The sequence below is a fragment of the Thamnophis elegans genome, chromosome 1, assembly GCF_009769535.1.
Source record: "Thamnophis elegans isolate rThaEle1 chromosome 1, rThaEle1.pri, whole genome shotgun sequence".
In the NCBI taxonomy this organism is placed as follows: domain Eukaryota; kingdom Metazoa; phylum Chordata; class Lepidosauria; order Squamata; family Colubridae; genus Thamnophis; species Thamnophis elegans.
This window is the reverse complement of record NC_045541.1, coordinates 3,220,596-3,239,510: the sequence shown is the minus strand read 5'-3', so window position 1 is coordinate 3,239,510 and position 18,915 is coordinate 3,220,596. Positions and strand designations below refer to the sequence as shown.

Sequence of the window (18,915 nt, the reverse complement as noted above, 5' to 3'; positions counted from 1 at the left end):
TCTCTTTGCTCTTGGGTTTGGAGAAACCCAAGAGCAAAGGGTTTGCTGGCTGGAGAATTCTGGGAGTTGAAGTCCACAAGTCTTAAAGTTGCCAAGTTTGGGAACCACTGCCTTATTTGATAGGAGAAATGTGTGACCAACCTTGTTTATCAATCAGGATCCATAGTTAACACAATGCTAGTGATGGAATTGTTGAAATGTGGCCCCTGTAGCTTACTAGTGAAAAGTCAAAAGGCTGACTTGTGCCTTACATATACAGATGGTGAAAAAGAAACAGGAGATCAAATCGGTATTTTCTATGCATTGGATCCTTTCCCCCCCCCCTCAAATATGCAGGTTCAAAATAGAGTAAGGCATTCGGTGTCTGAAACTGAGCTGGGTGGTCACTATGGCAATCGAGCTGCAGGCGGGGTCTCTAACCTGCGTCATTAATTTCTCTTCATTTGCTGAACTCATTGATTCACCCCAAACGGAACTGGAGAGGGTGTTGCCTAGCAACGAGCAGGAACAGAATAAATGCTGTTTTCTCTACTTACCGATCCAGCTTTTATACAATTATTTCTGTCCTTGAAGATAGAAATTCAAACAATCATTACATGCTGGCCTTTGGGGAAAGTGTGTGTGTGCAATCACTGACGCATTGAGCTTAGTGTGCAATTAAAATTAAGTAGGGGGAAAAATTGTACCTTTTAAAAAATTGCTTTAAGAGAGAAGGGGAAAGAGAAACAGACGTGGGAAAACGGAGGAGGAGGGAAAGAAAAATAATTTACAAAAAAAACAACACCACTGACTCCAACCAAATGACTTCCAGGCCTGCTTTGTTGCATTTAATGCAGGAGACAGAACAGAGCGAATGCTGAAAATGAAGCCAAGGCCTTTGTCAGAATTCCAGAGGAATTACATAATAACTTGCTACTTGTACTAACAGAGGCATCTTACTTGATTGCTTGTGTCCCATAGAGAAAAGGAAAATCAAAATATATGCCAATGATAAAGGTGCAAGTCAGGGAGATTAAAACTGGCACAGTGGTTAGGGTGTAGTACGCTGCAGGCCACTTCAGCTGACTGTGATCTGCTGTTCAGCGGTTCAAATCTCACCGGCTCAAGGTCGACTCAGCCTTCCATCCTTCCGAGGTGGGTGAAATGAGGACGCGGACTGTTGGGTGCAATTTGCTGACTCAATTTGCTAAAAAAAATCTGTAAACCGCTTAGAGAGGGCTGAAAGCCCTATGAAGCGGTATATAAGTCTAATAAATAAATAAATAAATAAATAAATAAATAAATAAATAAATAAATCATGTAACTGCTTAATTTAGATAAATAAATTGTAGGAGTTTCTCCTTGCCATATACAATTTCTTAATATCTTACTTAACTCTTTGAAATAACGCAAGGATATTTACCTAGAAATGTCGCCAAGTAAATGTAACGATGTTGAAATAATGTAAACGTTTACACAATTTGTTTCCTCCAGTAATTCAGCTGAATTTTTATCCATTTATTTATGCTGATTTTTCTTTGAGCTCATTTATTTACAAGAACACATGAAAAATCTGATATGTTTACAAGAACACAGGAAAAACGTTGCCCTGAAATAGTTATTTGTAGATTTAAAAGAATTCAAGTAATAAGTGGAATGCCATTTTTATAAATTTCAATAGAAACTTAATAGAGTTTATGGGAAGCATGGAAGTACATGACAGAGTATTGTATATCGATAGTCTACTCCAGTGGTAGTCAACCTGGTCCCTACCACCCACTAGTGGGCGTTCCAGCTTTCATGGTGGGCGGTGGGGTGGGGGGGTTGCCATAACTCCGCTTTATAAATTTTATAAAGTAAAGTTACTTCCCTACTTTATAAATCACCATTATTGTGGAACCGGTGGGTGGTTAGAAAATGTTACTACCAACAGAGATACAAAAGTGGGCGGTAGGTATAAAAAGGTTGACAATGGTCTACGCATTGAATGTTCAAGGAGAATTTATAATCACTTCTCAAAGTTCTGATCATTTCAGCAGGCTTTTGGTCATGTGATTGTGGTCGGAAACTGGCAACTGGCTCATACTTACAACAGTCATAGCATCCTCCGGGCTCATGAGTACCATTTGAGACATTTCCTGCTGGCTTCGCACAAGCAAAGTCCATGAGGAAGCCAGCAGGAGGCTCCAGTCCTGCTGCTGTTTCTCCTGAGGGCTTCCATACTCCGTTGCAACCCCTACCTGGCTGCAGTGTAATGCACACCTGCCTGCAGATCCACCCTCATAGTGCCTGAGCATCCCCCCCACACACACCCTTGTATGGGACTTCTGCCCCTTTCTGCTTAACAATCCACACAGTTCTGGGATGACGATGTCAATGGGGACTACTGTGATTGCCCTCACTAAACAATGTAGTCATGTGACGTTGTGCTTTGTGACCACATTGTTTAGCAACAAAAATCCTGGTCCCAATTGCCATTGTATTGAATTGAATTGGATTTATTATATTTCTATGCCGCCCTTTTCCCCGAAGGGGACTCAGGGCGGCTCACAACCCAAGTCAAGGGGGGGGGGGGTACAAATAAGGAAAAAAACACGAACAAAACAATACCACAATTTAAAAACACACAACAACCATACCATTCGAGGGGGGACAAAAGCTCATTAGCCCCAGGCCTGTCGGAACAGCCAGGTTTTAAGGGCTTTGCGGAAGGCCTGGAGGGTGGTGAGGGTTCGAATCTCCATGGGGAGCTCATTCCAGAGGGCCGGAGCAGCCACAGAGAAGGCCCTCCTCCGGGTGGTCACCAGTCGGCATTGGCCAGTGGATGGAATTCGGAGGAGGCCTAATCTGTGGGATCTAATCGGTCTGTTGGAGGTAATTGGCAGCAGGCGGTCTCTCAAGTACCCAGGTCCAATACCATGAAGGGCTTTATAAGTGACGACTAGCGCCTTGAAGCGTATCCGAAGACCAATAGGCAGCCAGTGCAGCTCGCGGAGGATAGGTGTAACGTCGGTGTACCGAGGTGCACCCACAATCACTCGCGCGGCTGCATTCTGAACAAGCTGAAGTCTCCAAATGCTCTTCAAGGGCTGCCCCATGTAGAGCCCCATGTAGAGTCCTTGTAACCTAAGGACTAAACGAATTAGTCATGCTATCCAATTAACTGAATACTTCGTTAAATTGCCAAATAGTACAATGATAACAATAGTTTTTATTTTCATAGATTTAATGTTATCTATTATTTCTTTAAGAAATGCTCAACAGGGAATAAATAAGGCATGAGGCATATGGTTAGGAAGAGTTATATTGCATGAAAATACATTAATTTCTTCAATATTAACTAAAATCATTATGTATTTTATCCTGGTAATCCTTAATAGTAGAAATAAGATGACATTGTTGTAACCAAGTTCTATCTAAGGTGTATAGGAAATTCATGACCTTTTTAACATATTGCTATAACATGGATTTGCAATCTGTTTATTTGTACTGTGTACCACAAATTTGTAGTTGTCTTGGGAAACTTTTTTTCCCCCTGCACAAGGCATGTCAGGAATTAGAACATTGAATGTAATTATTTCAATCAAAAGTAATTTATCTGATCTTTCAACTTGCTCAAAAAGCCTTTGCTGAACAATTGATTGGGTATTCTGTTACAGAGGCACAATAGGAATCGGTCTTATTTAGCACAGCGAAAAGCTGTGTACAATTCTGATGGAGTTCATTTAGATTTTAGAATGTCTGCCTAAAGTTTCCTTAGCTTTCTTCCCCAAATAGTCTCACTGTTCCATTTTTCTTATGTTTTTGTTTCTCTGTGAAAGATAACATGACTGTGTATTTAGCTTACGTTCTATTTATAAGGAAAAAGAATTCAAACTTTCTTTTATCTGTATATCAGTTCGCATCTTTTTCGTAAAAGCGGATCCTTTAATGAATCATATAGTATCCAGAAAAAAACGAGATGACTGTTTCTTGTAATAGTCACAATGAATACTTATATTTATTCATCCGTTCAATGTGTGAGATATGAATAAATAAAGTAGTTGAAAACAAGATGGTTTCTGGAGGAGATATCCAAGCATTCATAGAATGGCATATTCAGGGTAAATTTGGGCTTGAGGTGCTTGTGACATTCTGGCTGAAATGTACCACATTGACTAGTATTGTCCATACCGTTATCAGAGAATATAACATAGGACATGGATACAACAATAGCAATAGCAGTAGCAGTTAGACTTATATACCGCTTCATAGGGCTTTCAGCCCTCTCTAAGCGGTTTACAGAGTCAGCATATTGCCCCCAACAACAATCCGGGTCCTCATTTTACCCACCTCGGAAGGATGGAAGGCTGAGTCAACCCTGAGCCGGTGAGATTAGAACCGCTGAATTGCTGAACTAGCAGTCAGCTGAAGTGGCCTGCAGTACTGCACTCTACCCACTTTAGAGCCACTCGGCTCTAAATAATGGGTTACTATCCTGGGGGTCCACATCCTGATTGTTCCTTGACTCCTCAACTGATTGGATTAATGTGCTTCTTTTTGCTCTTCGTAACAGAGTGTCTTTAGTGATCCCACCATGCCAAAGGTCCCGCTATGCCACTTACTTTGATGTCGCTGTATTACGATGCCTGCTTCAACCACACTGGTCTGAGGAAGGCACACAATGGTCCTTGATGTATTATCTCCAGCGGTTGCGCCACATGTTAGAAGAAAAGCCAGATAAATCGTTTGACCCAGAAGTCCCACCACTGCCAAGACCCCGCAGTAGTTCCATGGTGGCTGCTACACCTTCATTAGTCAATACTCACAAAACACAGGTAAAACGAGGCAATCGGATGGCTAATATTTCCAGTTTTAAACATTAACACCTGGTCAAAAGTTCAGTTGCAAGTTGGGATTGAAGTTCATGTTTAATTATGCATTGCTGAACAAAGTACTCACTATTGTCATCAAAGTTCTAGATATACATATTGAACTTTACTTATTGTAGATTGTTTATGTCTCTTTACTTAGCAATAGCAGTTAGACTTATATACCGCTTCATAGGGCTTTCAGCCCTCTCTAAGCAGTTTACAGAGTCAGTATATCGCCCCCACAGTCTGGGTCCTCATTTCACCCACCTCGGAAGGATGGAAGGCTGAGTCAACCTTGAGCCGGTGAGATTAGAACCGCCGAACTGCAGATAACAGTCAGCTGAAGTGGCCTGCAGTACTGCACCCTAACTACTGCGCTACCTCGGCTCTTGTTACTTTTGGTGTGCTTATGCTAAAAGAACCTAAATAAAGTGGGAAACAAAATATAATGGACGTCATTATAATCATAAACAAGCAGAGACAGTATTGATTAGTATTTTTCTATATTATCAATCATGAGATTCAGTGAAGAAGAAAGGGGAGAAGAGGGGGGAGAGAGAGGTGCAGATAGAGATGCAAATAAGCAGATATTTAGGAATAGCAACAACTTTAGCTAAATCTTGAAGTCTACAGAAGAATGAGACTTTCAAGAAACACGATCTGGTATGAGGATTCCAAAGTAGCAACAGAAATAGCAATAGCAATAGGAGTTAGACTTATATACCGCTTCATAGGGCTTTCAGCCCTCTTTAAGCGGTTTACAGAGTCAGCATATTGCCCCCAACAACAATCCGGGTCCTCATTTCACCCACCTCGGAAGGATGGAAGGCTGAGTCAACCCTGAGCCGGTGAGATTTGAACCGCTGAACTGCAGGTAACAGTCAGCTGAAGTGGCTGCAGTGCTGCACTCTAACCACTGCGTCACCTTGGCTCAAGTAGCCAGTGAAGACTGTTCTCTGAACTTTCTAGGGAACACTGCAAGATTACAGAGAGAAAACCGGAATATGGGCAGAAGGATGTCTGTAATGATAGGAAACAACTAGCACTGGAAATGTTAAATAAAAACCTTTATTCATATTCAAAACATTACAGTTCAAGGTACCACAAGGTTCCAATTCTCTTATCATCCAAAGGAAAGAAATGCTGACAAAAAACACCATTTTACATGCTTGTCTTTTCCTTGTCTTTCTTGGGGAGTGTAGGATCTCACAATGAAATGTAACGAGGAAGAAAAATCGTTAAGCACCGAAGCTTTTGCCAAAGTATCCCTAACTAACCTGAGGAGATCAGCAGTTCCAGATCTCTCCTCTGATTTGGGAATGAATATATTTAAAAAGGTAAAACTATGAACGTTTTAAATTCCACGTGTGATCCCTAAATGGCATACGAACTGCATTTTCCTAGACGGAGGTCTAATATTGCAATTGGATTTAGCCTTATATTTGCTCTTGCTACTTTCATAATGGGGTACAATTAAGATCTATGGCCTAGTATAGTCTATGTTCAAGAACCTACTCTGTGGGTGTGGCCTCCTTTGTGGGAGTGGCTTGCTGGCCATGTGACCTGGTGGGAGTGGCTTGCCGGCCATGTGTTCTCTCTCTCTCTCTCTCTCTCTCTCTCTCTCTCTCCTTCCTTTTGTCTCTCTGTCCCTTTTTCCTTTTTTTCTTTCATCTCTCTCTCACTTTTTCTTTCCTTTTTTCTTTTTTTATTTCTTTCTTTCATCCTTCCTCTCTCTTTCTCTTTCTCTCTCTGGGTGATTCTGTGTGTCTCTCTGTGTGTGTATCAGTGGTGTGTTTCAAAAATTTTTGGAACCTCTTCTGCAGGTGTGGCCTGCTTTCCGGGTCCACTGGTGGAACCTCTTCTAACCGGTTCGGTAGATTTGACGAACCGGTTCTACTGAAGAGGTGCGAACTGGTAGGAACCCACCTCTGATCTAGTGAAACAAACCGAACCAAAAGCAACTGCAAGGAAATTGTTATTTTTTTTCCTAATCAAAGTAACCTTCACAATGCCATCTCCTGCAGCTGATAGGAAGGAAGAACAACTGTGGGGACGGAGGTTTTTTTTAAATAACAAAATGATCTGGAAGGAGAAAGTGCCCTCCTTTTCTTGAGGCTGCTTTTCCTTAAGAAAAGGTCAGAAGATTGTTAAGTGCAACTGCTGGGATTTCTTTAACTTGTCACATCGTTTTTGGAATGTTCTTAAGTGCATTTTGGTAATTATTTGTGACAGTGCAAAAAACGCCAAAATGAAACTGGATATGTAAGACAGCTCCAGAGGACGACGTTACTTTGAGATATTGTGGAATTATTCTTATCCTTCCATGCATAGTATAGAGAAAAATCACAATATTTTCTTATGCAATATAGAGAAAATCACAATATTTTCTTATGCAATATAGAGAAAATCACAATATTTTCTTATGCAATATAGAGAAAATCACAATATTTTCTTATGCAATATAGAGAAAATCACAATATTTTCTTATGCAATATAGAGAAAATCACAATATTTTCTTATGCAATATAGAGAAAATCACAATATTTTCTTATGCAATATAGAGAAAATCACAATATTTTCTTATGCAATATAGAGAAAATCACAATATTTTCTTATGCAATATAGAGAAAATCACAATATTTTCTTATGCAATATAGAGAAAATCACAATATTTTCTTATGCAATATAGAGAAAATCACAATATTTTCTTATGCAATATAGAGAAAATCACAATATTTTCTTATGCAATATAGAGAAAATCACAATATTTTCTTATGCAATATAGAGAAAATCATAATATTTTCTTATGCAATATAGAGAAAATCACAATATTTTCTTATGCAATATAGAGAAAATCACAATATTTTCTTATGCAATATAGAGAAAATCACAATATTTTCTTATCCAACATAGAGAAAATCACAATATTTTCTTATGCAATATAGAGAAAATCACAATATTTTCTTATCCAACATAGAGAAAATCACAATATTTTCTTATGCAATATAGAGAAAATCACAATATTTTCTTATGCAATATAGAGAAAATCACAATATTTTCTTATGCAATATAGAGAAAATCACAATATTTTCTTATGCAATATAGAGAAAATCACAATATTTTCTTATGCAATATAGAGAAAATCACAATATTTTCTTATGCAATATAGAGAAAATCACAATATTTTCTTATGCAATATAGAGAAAATCACAATATTTTCTTATGCAATATAGAGAAAATCATAATATTTTCTTATGCAATATAGAGAAAATCACAATATTTTCTTATGCAATATAGAGAAAATCACAATATTTTCTTATCCAACATAGAGAAAATCACAATATTTTCTTATGCAATATAGAGAAAATCACAATATTTTCTTATGCAATATAGAGAAAATCACAATATTTTCTTATGCAATATAGAGAAAATCACAATATTTTCTTATGCAATATAGAGAAAATCATAATATTTTCTTATGCAATATAGAGAAAATCACAATATTTTCTTATGCAATATAGAGAAAATCACAATATTTTCTTATGCAATATAGAGAAAATCACAATATTTTCTTATGCAATATAGAGAAAATCACAATATTTTCTTATCCAACATAGAGAAAATCACAATATTTTCTTATGCAATATAGAGAAAATCACAATATTTTCTTAAGCGTTAAAGGTTCTGTGCAGTCATTTCACGCATACAAAACCAGTTCCAGTTGTTGAATCAAACTCCAGATGCGCATCGCCTAATACCTTCCAGTCTTATTGGCACCATCCCCATCTGACATACATATATTTCACTGCAATGCCATGGTTGCTTCTGTATTTTATGACACCACACCCAAACCCATCTCTCCATCAGTCTAAAACCCAACCATTTCTAATGAGCTAAAATTCACTTGTAACTCTATTACCAATGCAACATACATCTTTTCCTAGTTCGGTTGCTTTAAATCAGGATTGGGGAATTGTAGCTCAAAAGTACCTGCAACCACATATGCCTTGATCACTACTGTATCTAGTCCTTTTGAAGTAGAAAAAAACATGAAAATAAAATAGGGTTTTGTAAGGACAAGTATCCACTCTCCAGAGAAACTCGTATTGCTAATGGCTATGAGGTTACCTCAGTGGTTCCCAAACTTGGCAACTTTAAGACTTGTGGACTTCAACTCCCAGAGCTGGCTGGAGAATTCTGGGAGTTGAAGTCCACAAGTCTTAAAGTTGCCAAGTTTGGGAACCACTGAGGTAACCTAATACTGTGGGATCTTCAGCTTTCTAGAAAAAAATAAATAAACCTGTTTCTTGGTCACCTAAATGTCCCCTGCCCCTACCCCTGGTTAGATAAAACAGCCTAGGCCCAAAGGAAAAGCAAATTAATTCCAGGTTATTTTCAAGAATCTGAGCCTCAGAGAAGAGATTTTTTTGTTTATATACCACCCATCTCACGGTTGAAGCAACACTGAATTCTTGTTTCATGCTTTCTGCAATTCCCTTATGAGTTGTCCTATATAGATTTCGTCTACATTTTTTTCCTGCAGTTCAAGAGCCGCAAGGAAGATCGTGAACGCAAAGGCTCCATTCCTTTCCACCACACGGGGAAGAAAAGGCAACGGCGAATGGGAGTGCCCTTCCTACTCCATGAAGACCATTTGGATGTCTCACCTACCCGAAGCACATTCTCCTTTGGCAGCTTCTCTGGGATTGGTGAAGACAGGCGTGGCATTGAGAGAGGAGGGTGGCAAACCACTATTCTAGGTGAATAAAAGGCTCTTACTGAAGACAAGTAACTTTTGTAATAAACCAGAGTTTTCTACTGGTTATGGACATCAGTTGCTTATAATCATGGAGTGTACACTTTAATGTTGTCTTCTTTTTGTATGTCCTTCCCTTCCCCTTTTTTACTTGTAAGCCGCCCTGAGTCTATAAATAAATAAATTAAATAAATACACAACAGTGGTGGGTTTCAAAAATTGTTCGAACCTACTCTGTGGGTGTGGCCTCCTTTGTGGGAGTGGCTTGCCACCCATGTGACCAGATTGGAGGGGCTTGCCGCCGATGTGACCGGATATGAAATTATGAATTAGTACTTAGGTCGGTCCAAGTAGATATTCAGAAACTCTGGGATTGAAGCATGCAAGTCTTAAAGCTGTCAAGTTACAAGATCCTTGCACCCCTAACCCTTTAGGAAAAAAACTAGGGGTCTTCAAACCTGACAGCTTTAAGACTTGTGGACTTCAACTCCCAGAATTCCTCCTCCAGTCACATTGGCTCAGGAACTCTGGCACTGAAACATGCAAGTCTTAAAGCTGTCAAGTTACAAGATCCTTGCACCCCTAACCCTTTAGCAGTGGTAGGTTTCAAAAATTTCTGGAACCTCTTCTGTAGGTGTGGCCTGCTTTCCGGGTCCACTGGTGGAACCTCTTCTAACCGGTCTGGTAGATTTGACGAACTGGTTCTACCGAATAGGTTCGAACTGGTAGGAATCCACCTCTGGTACACAATGATGTCTATCTACTGATAATCACAGGAACAACAACAATGAATTATTCTTTCCTATTTATACTGCTTGTTTTAATTGTACTGTTCAGACTTCCTCCGATCTGCTCACGAGAATTAAGGGATCACCAGACCAGACTGGAGGAAAAATGAGGAATAAAGTAGTGAAGGAGGTAGAAGATTGAAAGAAAATCTCATTAGGCAGTTAAAAGTCCATTTACAACACTGAATGGCACCCATCATAACTTATTAATTTAATCTTATAGGAATCCCATTTATTATATGTTATTACTTATGCAAATTTTTCTTTTAATCTTACGTATCTGTTGTTTGCTTAATCTGGATAATTATTCAAGAATTAATTATTTTCTGCTCACTGGAAGCAGATTGTTTCCAGCTCATTGATCCATTCTAATCGAACTTTTAAAGCTCTTAAGTCACTTAATAATCACACTGCATTGCAACTAAGACACTGATTTTCTTGGTCTCTTCATCTGACATGAAAGGGAAGGGGCATTTTCATTCTTTTTTATAGCACTTTCTCACTGATTCATACTCTTTGGAGTAACAAATACAGTGGCAATGCTCCTCACTGCAGTTTTGCTGCCACTTCCAGAACTTCTCTGATCCAGCGATGCCCAGTCATGCCCACTTTTAAGAATCATAATCCATGAAAATAAAATAAGATATATAACTTCCCACCAAAACAAAAACAGACACTATGAGCCATAAAACTGATGCGTTGGAATAAAAATAAAATCAGCTGATGTTTGAGCAAGAATACAAGACCAAATATCCTTTCCTACCCTTCACCCCTACCCACTGATTGGCAAGGGGGAAATCCCATATTATTTATAACTGGCTCTTGTTAAACCCAGTTTAGAATAAATGAGTTTGCCAAAGTTATTTAACCCATCGCTTCAACCAAATGACTGGACTACTGCAATGTGCTCTACATGGGGCAGCCCTTGAAGAGTATTCGGAGACTTCAACTCGTCCAGAATGCAGCCGCGCAAGCGATTGTGGGTGCACCTCGGTACACCCACATTACACCTATCCTCCGCGAGCTGCACTGGTTACCGATTAGTCTCCGGATACGCTTCAAGGTGCTAGTCGTAACTTATAAAGCCCTTCATGGTATTGGATCTGGGTACTTGAGAGACCGCCTGCTGCCAATTACCTTCCACAGACCCATTAGATCTCACAGGGTTGGCCTCCTCCGGGTGCCATCTACCAGCCAATGCCATCTGGCTACTACCCGGGGGAGGGCCTTCTCTGTGGCAGCTCCGGCCCTCTGGAATGAACTCCCCCTGCAGGGATTCGGACCCTCACCTCTCTCCAGGCCTTCCGAAAAGCCCTCAAAACCTGGCTTTGTCGGCAGGCCTGGGGGTGATGAGTTCCCTCCCCTCTCGACATGTATGGCTGTGCGACTGTTGCTTATTTTTATTATTTGTATTTCGTTTTTATGTTCCCCTTTTCCCCTTTTGAATTGTTCGCCGCCCTGAGTCCTCCCGGAGAAGGGCGGCATATAAATAATAAAATTCTATTCTATTCTATTCTTGCTGACCTATGCCTCCTTCAAAGTCTCTTTAATCAGTGGACATTGTAATGATCTGAAATGTGCATTGTGACAGCTCACAAAGGCACAGTCCCTGTGAATCGTAATCCTGTTTTTTTTATTTTTATTTTAAATAATATTCCGTTTGCAAATGATTCCCGAGTGAGAGATGGAATAGCAAGAAATAACAAAACAAAACAGTAACAAAATAAACAAAAAAACAAAATGAAATGATGCCGCAGCGCTAACAGCACGATGCATGTCTTTTTTTTCCTACTCCAGGGAGATTTACAAGGCGGGGCAGCTCCGATACACCTACCGAGATGGAAAGTCTAAGTGCTCGGCATTCCCATTCCCATCACACTTTGGTTACTGACATCCCAGACCATTCCAACAGCCATGGTGAGGTGATATTCAAGAGTATGAGCAAGTGATTTCCCAGCACAAAGTTCTTGAAGAAGCCCAGATGACAACCAGCTAGAACAGTGTTTCTCAACCATGGCCACTTGAAGATGTCTGGACTTCAACTCCCAGAATTCCCCAGCCAGCATTCGCTGGCTGGGGAATTCTGGGAGTTGAAGTCCGGACATCTTCAAGTGGCCAAGGTTGAGAAACACTGAGCTAGAATTAGAAATATGGCTACATTCATTTTTCTCCTAGGAGAAATCACAAACTTTTGAGTTACCCAGAATTTTTTTCCAGGACTTGTGCTTATATCAGGTCCCAGCTATAAGCGAGCCTTCTTATTAAAACAGAAGGGGGTTAGTGTTGCAGGAATTGCTGTAGATAAAGATGATATATTGTTTGAACTTACGTTTGATCATAAAAAGTTTTTATTTTCCATTTTCATAGCATATAATCACATGTATACTATTACATAGTCAATATCAAGTTGTATTATTAAGTACTTACATCAATTCATCTTACCATCAATTACCAAAGAAAAAAAAAAGAAAAACCCAGTTATTGGCTCTTCTGCTCTCCATACACCATATTTATACCTTATCCGACACTTTCTTCCCCCTCTCTTCTCCCCCTTTCTACATCCTTTCCTCCCTCCATCATTTTCTACTCTACTTCCCCTTCCTTTCTCCTCCTCCTCTCTCCCCTTACCACTCCTCCTTATACACCTCAAATTCCCCCCTCACCCTCTCTCCTATCCCTCTCTTCCTATCTTTCTTCTCTCCTCTGCTTCCAACTCTTCTACATCCTGTCCTCCCTCCATCATTTTCTACTCTACTTCCCCTTCCTTTCTCCTCCTCCTCTCTCCCCTTACCACTCCTCCTTATACACCTCCTCTTCCCCCTTCACCCTCTCTCCTGTCCCTCTCTTCCTATCTTTCTTCTCTCCTCTGCTTCCCACTCTTCCTCTAATTCCCTTGGTGTATTTCAGCTTCTGAGCAAACTCCCTTTTGTGTTGATGGTATTTATAATTCCTTTTCAATATACATATTTAATTTTAACAAGTTTGTATGAACAACTAAATTTCCCCAAATGTTGCTGATCTCACAAGGCAGTGGTGGGTTGCTAACCGGTTTACTACTGGTTTGCTCGTGCGTGGGTTTGCACGTGTATGCAACACTTCTGTGCATGCGCAGAAGCATCTGGGTGAGTGGGCAGAGCCTCCCGCCGCCACCACTACTGGTTTGGCCGAACTGGGCCAAACTGGGAGCAACCTGCCTCTGTTACATGGGTTCCAAAATAGACCAATAGATTTTTCTTTCCTCTATTTAGTTCCGCTTATAGGTGGTTATACACTTAATTAGTTCTGAATAATAGTTGTAATGTTCCAGAGCTGAATATTACACTTAATTGAATCAACTTACACCTTCATATCAAGTGCTCTGTCCAATGAACTAATATCTGTGATGCTCTCTTGCAGTACGTTCCCAAATCTCCACCATCACGGTGGCCACCTTCAATACCACACTGGCCTCTTTCAATGTGGGCTATGCTGACTTCTTCAGTGAGCACATGCGCAAGCTCTGCAACCAGGTGCCCATCCCAGAAATGCCCCATGAGCCCCTGGCATGTGCCAATCTCCCTCGAAGTCTGACAGATTCTTGCATCAACTATAGCTGCCTGGAAGATACAGATCACATCGATGGCACCAGCAACTTTGTCCACAAGAATGGCATGCTGGATCTTTCGGTAATGATCGAGAAAAAAGCAATGTTCATTTCTGTGCTAGTTATTGTACGATGCAAATCAAAATCCCTTAAGCATGCAGTCTTGTTCCATTTCAGCCCTACCTAAAAGTCATTCCGCCAATTAGTAGTAATGTAAAATATACAACCAATTCTCAGTGAGAAGAATTTAGCACAGCATTATATTGAAACCAGGGTCGTATAGAAAGTTCTGGTTAAAAATGGAAATATTATGTGGAAAACATGATCTCCTTTATTACGAGTCACATATTTTATTTTATCCTGCGTTATGCCTTAAATTTCTTGGTTGCTCACATTGCACTTGAAGGATGGAGGAGGTTAAAAATGCAAATGCAAGAGCCGAGGTGGCGCAGTGGTTAAATGCAGCACTGCAGGCTACTTCAGCTGACTGCAGTTCTGCAGTTCGGCTGTTCAAATCTCACTGGCTCAGGGTTGACTCAGCCTTCCATGCTTCTGAGGTGGGTAAAATGAGGACCCGGATTGTTGTTGGGGGCGATATGCTGACTCTGTAAACTGCTTAGAGAGGGCTGAAAGCCCTATGAAGCGGTATATAAGTCTAACTGCTATTGCTATTGCTAAATCAAGAAGTTCATTTTGCCATTTCTCAGGGAGTTTAGAATTGAATTGAATTTATTATATTTCTATGCCACCCATTTCCCCGAAGGGGACTCAGGGTGGCTCACAACCCAAGTCAAGGGGGGGGGGGTACAAATAAGGAAAAAAAGAACACGAACAAAACAATACCACAATTTAAAAACACACAACAACCATACCATTCGAGGGGGGACAAAAGCTCATTAGCCCCAGGCCTGTCGGAACAGCCAGGTTTTAAGGGCTTTGCGTAAGGCCTGGAGGGTGGTGAGGGTTCGAATCTCCACGGAGAGCTCGTTCCAGAGGGCCGGAGCAGCCACAGAGAAGGCCCTCCTCCCTTTATAGAAGTATAAAGTTTAGTGCCACTGAGTGACCAGCAGGCTTAAATCTTGTTGAGTTGTTTTCAAATTCCAGACACTGCTCAAATAAAATTGCCATCTTAGTGGAAGGGCTAATTTCTAAACTTCCATGCATGCAGAACCTTTGATTAGGGTGGAGGAATAGGTTTCCGTGACAGAGACTTTATATTAATTTATTGGTATCCTTCAGGAACCAGCTGCACAATGCTAAGCATTGATCTTTTTCAGGATGTTGATAGAGAAGGAGAGGCAAGATACTTAGGATAGTGATGAGTATCTGTCAAACCTGGAGGATGTTAAGTATGCCAACATACTGTGTGTTCAGAGATACACCTTTTAGGAACATCTTGTCTTGAAAATGTTTTCCTTCAGGAGGCAGAGAAAAACATGAGTATCAACTATATTTGACTTAATTGTAACCTATTATGTATACAGAATGGAGTAGAAATACAACAGTAGGAACATTTGGATGATTCTGGAATGTTAGCATTCTTGATTTTAAGAACAATAATTTGTGAAACAGTTATCAAAACAATGATAATTAGGTTCCTGCAGCAGGAGAAAATAATGGGAAAATAAGCCAAAAATGAAAATAAGTAGAATTTCTCCAAAAAAGTACAGTAGCAAACAGTTCCAGATGGGGGAAAAAGTGGAAGGCAGCAAAGGAAACCAAACCATTTGCACAATCAAGAGGAGAGACATATGAGGTGATAATCATCGTTCAAAAGTACATAAAAGTAGTCCTGATTTGAAAAGATGATGCAACGAAACAAAAAATATCACAATAAATCAAAGGCAATGAATTATGCTGGGGGGGAAAAACTTTTCCATATAAGTTTACAATTATACCAGCTGTTCAGTGGGAATGGCCATGTCCCTTTTTTTCATTTGAAGTCACTAAGCGAACTATTGTAAATCAAGGATTACCTGTATTTCCATTGTCCAACTCTCACAGTATTTGCCTTTGTGTGTTTAGAGACTATTATTCTGGAGCATCCATTATGGGATAGTAGACCTCCTTTCAAATATTTGAATACTATTCTCATATTTATAGAACATCAGGCCCCTTGGAGGTCTTCTAGTCCAAGCCCCTGTTGAGCAGGAGATCCTACACCATTTCAGATAATTGACTGTCCAGCCTCTTCTTAAAAGCCTGCAATGATGGAGCACCCACATCTTTTGAAGACAAACTGTTCCACTGGTTGAGTGTTCTCACTGTCGGGAAATTTCTCTTTAGTTCTAAGTTGCTTCTCTCCTTGGTTAGTTTCTATTCATTACTTCTTGTCCTGTTTTCTAGAGCTTTGGAAAATAAGTAGAACCCCTCTTCTTTGTGGCAGCCTTCAAATCTTGGGACATTGTTGTGTCAGCCTATTCCTTCTTTTTACTAGACTAGACAAACCCAATTCCTGCAATTGTTTCCCATGTTTTAGCCTCCAGCAACCCAATAATCTTTCTTCTACACTCTTTCCAGAGTCTCAACATGTTTTTTATAGTGTGGTGACCAAAACTGGATGCAACGCTCCAAGTGTGGCCTTACCAAGGCATTATAAAGCAGAACTAACACTTCATGTGATCTTGATTTTATAGGTCTGTTAATGCAGCCTAGAATTGCGTTGGCTTTTTTGGTGGCTGCAACACACTGCTGGCTTATATGCAAGTGTTGTCTACTTGGATTCCAAGATCCCTCTCGCAGTTACTGTTGTTGAGCCATGTTTCACATCATCTGTACTTGTACATTTGGTTTTTCTTGCCTAAGTGTAAAACCTTGCTTTTCTTTACACTGAATTTCATTTTGTTAGATAGGCTTCAATGATTAAATCTGCCAAGATCCATCTGGATTTGAACCTATCTTCTGGCATGTTGGGTTTTCCTGCCATCTTGGTAATCATCTGCAAATGTGATAAGTTTTCCTTCTATTCCCTCATCTAAATATTAGCAATAGCAATAGCAGTTAGACTTATATACGGCTTCAGAGGGCTTTCAGCCCTCTCTAAGCGGTTTACAGAGTCAGCATATTGCCCCCAACTACAATCCGGGTCCTCATTTCACCCACCTCGGAAGGATGGAAGGCTGAGTCAACCTTGAGCCGGTGAGATTTGAACCGCTGAACTGCAGATAACAGTCAGCTGAAGTGGTCTGCAGTACTGCACCCTAACCACTGCGCCACCTCGGCTCTTATTTACATTTATGACCATTGCAGCATCCCCATGGTCATGTGATTTACATTTGGATGTTTGACAACTGACTCACATTTATGATGGATGCAGTGTTCCGGGGGTCATGTGATCATCTATTGCAAACTTCTGATAAGGAAAGTCAATGGGGAAACTAGATTCATTTAACAACCGTGGTACTAATTTAACAACTGCAATGATTCGCTTAACAAATGTGGCAAGAAAAGTCCTAAAATGGGGCAATGCCCTCTTAACAAATTTCTCACTTAGTAACATAAATGTTGGGCACAATTGAGGTTGTACGTTTAGAAGTTTATAAGTTTAATAACATTTATATGCCGCCCAATCCCGTTGGACTCCGGGCGGCTTACAGTACAAAAATAATCAAAAAAGAAAAGTAAGATACAAGGAAGAAAGATAGATATAAAATACAACACATCATGCACTCCATTCTGAAAGGGGCTGGACCGTATTTTGGGGTCAACAGCCCCAGGCCTGCCGGAACAGCCAGGTTTTAATGGCTTTCCGGAAGGCCGAGAGGGTGGGAAGGGTCCGGATCTCTGCGGGTAGATCATTCCACAGGGCCGGGGCAGCTACAGAGAAAGACCTCCCCCGAGTAGTCGCCAGCTGGCATTGCCCGGTCGACGGTACCCGGAGGAGGCCCAGCCTGTGGGATCTTATAGGTCGTTGGGAGGTATGTGGCAGGAGGCGGTCCCGCAGATATCCAGGTCCCAGGTTGAGGACTACCTGTAGTAACTAAGGAAGTGGCAAGCTGCTTTGACTAGGTGTGTGGGCAGCTAGCCATATTTCAGACTAGGGACTTGAAAATCTATGATTTTATGAAACATTATTTTTGTTTTATATTGTTTCAGCAACAAACTACTTTCTATCAAAGGATCAGCTAAAAAGCACTGCTACCAGAAAATTAATCTGGATCATGCTTAGGGTGGCTTAAATAAATGGTGCATGCATATTTTCATTCCCCTGCTATTATGCTATAATTGAACATGTCCCTTTGTTATATAATACCACATTTAGACCATTTCTTTAGAGACCTGCAGTCGGGTTTTTTTTGCAAACAATGAATATAGTATTTAACATTTCTTCTTTCAAGGTGGTTCTTAAAGCAGTTTACTTGGTCTTGAATCATGACATCAGCTCCCGAATTTGTGATGTGGCCCTCAACATTGTGGAATGCCTGCTTCAGCTCGGGGTGGTACCCTGTGTGGAGAAGGTCAGAAGGAAAAGTGAGAATAAGGAGAATGAGACCAATGAAAAGAGACAAAGTGAAACTTCCTTTCAACTCAAGGGGGCCGTGACTACCTCAGCGCCTGGATTTGGGACTGCTCCAATAATTGGAACAGGAGATGGCAGTGGAGAAGGTGGAGGAGGAGGAGGAGGATGCGTTGGAAGTGCTGCTGGAGGTGGAGGCAGTGGTGGAGGAGATGGTGGAGGTGGTGGTGGAGGAGGAGAAGGAGGGGGAGAAGGTGGAGGAAGATCTTTTGAAAAGAATGATAAAAAGGAAGACAAGGTATGTTGGAGCTGTAATGGGCTCATTGTTTATCAATCAATACTATTATGTTAATGCTGAAAGGCATTTTTATAGAAACTTTCCATATTGATGCGATAGTCCATTGGTCTCCAACCTTGGCAACTTTAAGACTTGTGGACTTCAACTCCCAGAGTTCCTCAGCCAGCAACTCTGGGAGTTGAAGTCCACAGGTTTTAAAGTT

The 18,915-nt window shown here is 40.5% G+C and overlaps 1 protein-coding gene across 1 annotated transcript in view; it reads left to right on the top strand.

Moving 5' to 3' along the window:
- Positions 1 to 18,915, top strand: part of UNC80 (unc-80 homolog, NALCN channel complex subunit) — a 160,047-nt gene that overhangs the window by 19,251 nt on the left and 121,881 nt on the right. Inside the window, 7 exon segments of the mRNA XM_032222422.1 lie at positions 4,535 to 4,796; positions 6,035 to 6,169; positions 9,376 to 9,592; positions 12,174 to 12,311; positions 13,773 to 14,041; positions 18,297 to 18,564; positions 18,613 to 18,713. Coding sequence (XP_032078313.1) covers positions 4,535 to 4,796; positions 6,035 to 6,169; positions 9,376 to 9,592; positions 12,174 to 12,311; positions 13,773 to 14,041; positions 18,297 to 18,564; positions 18,613 to 18,713 — 1,390 coding nt within the window.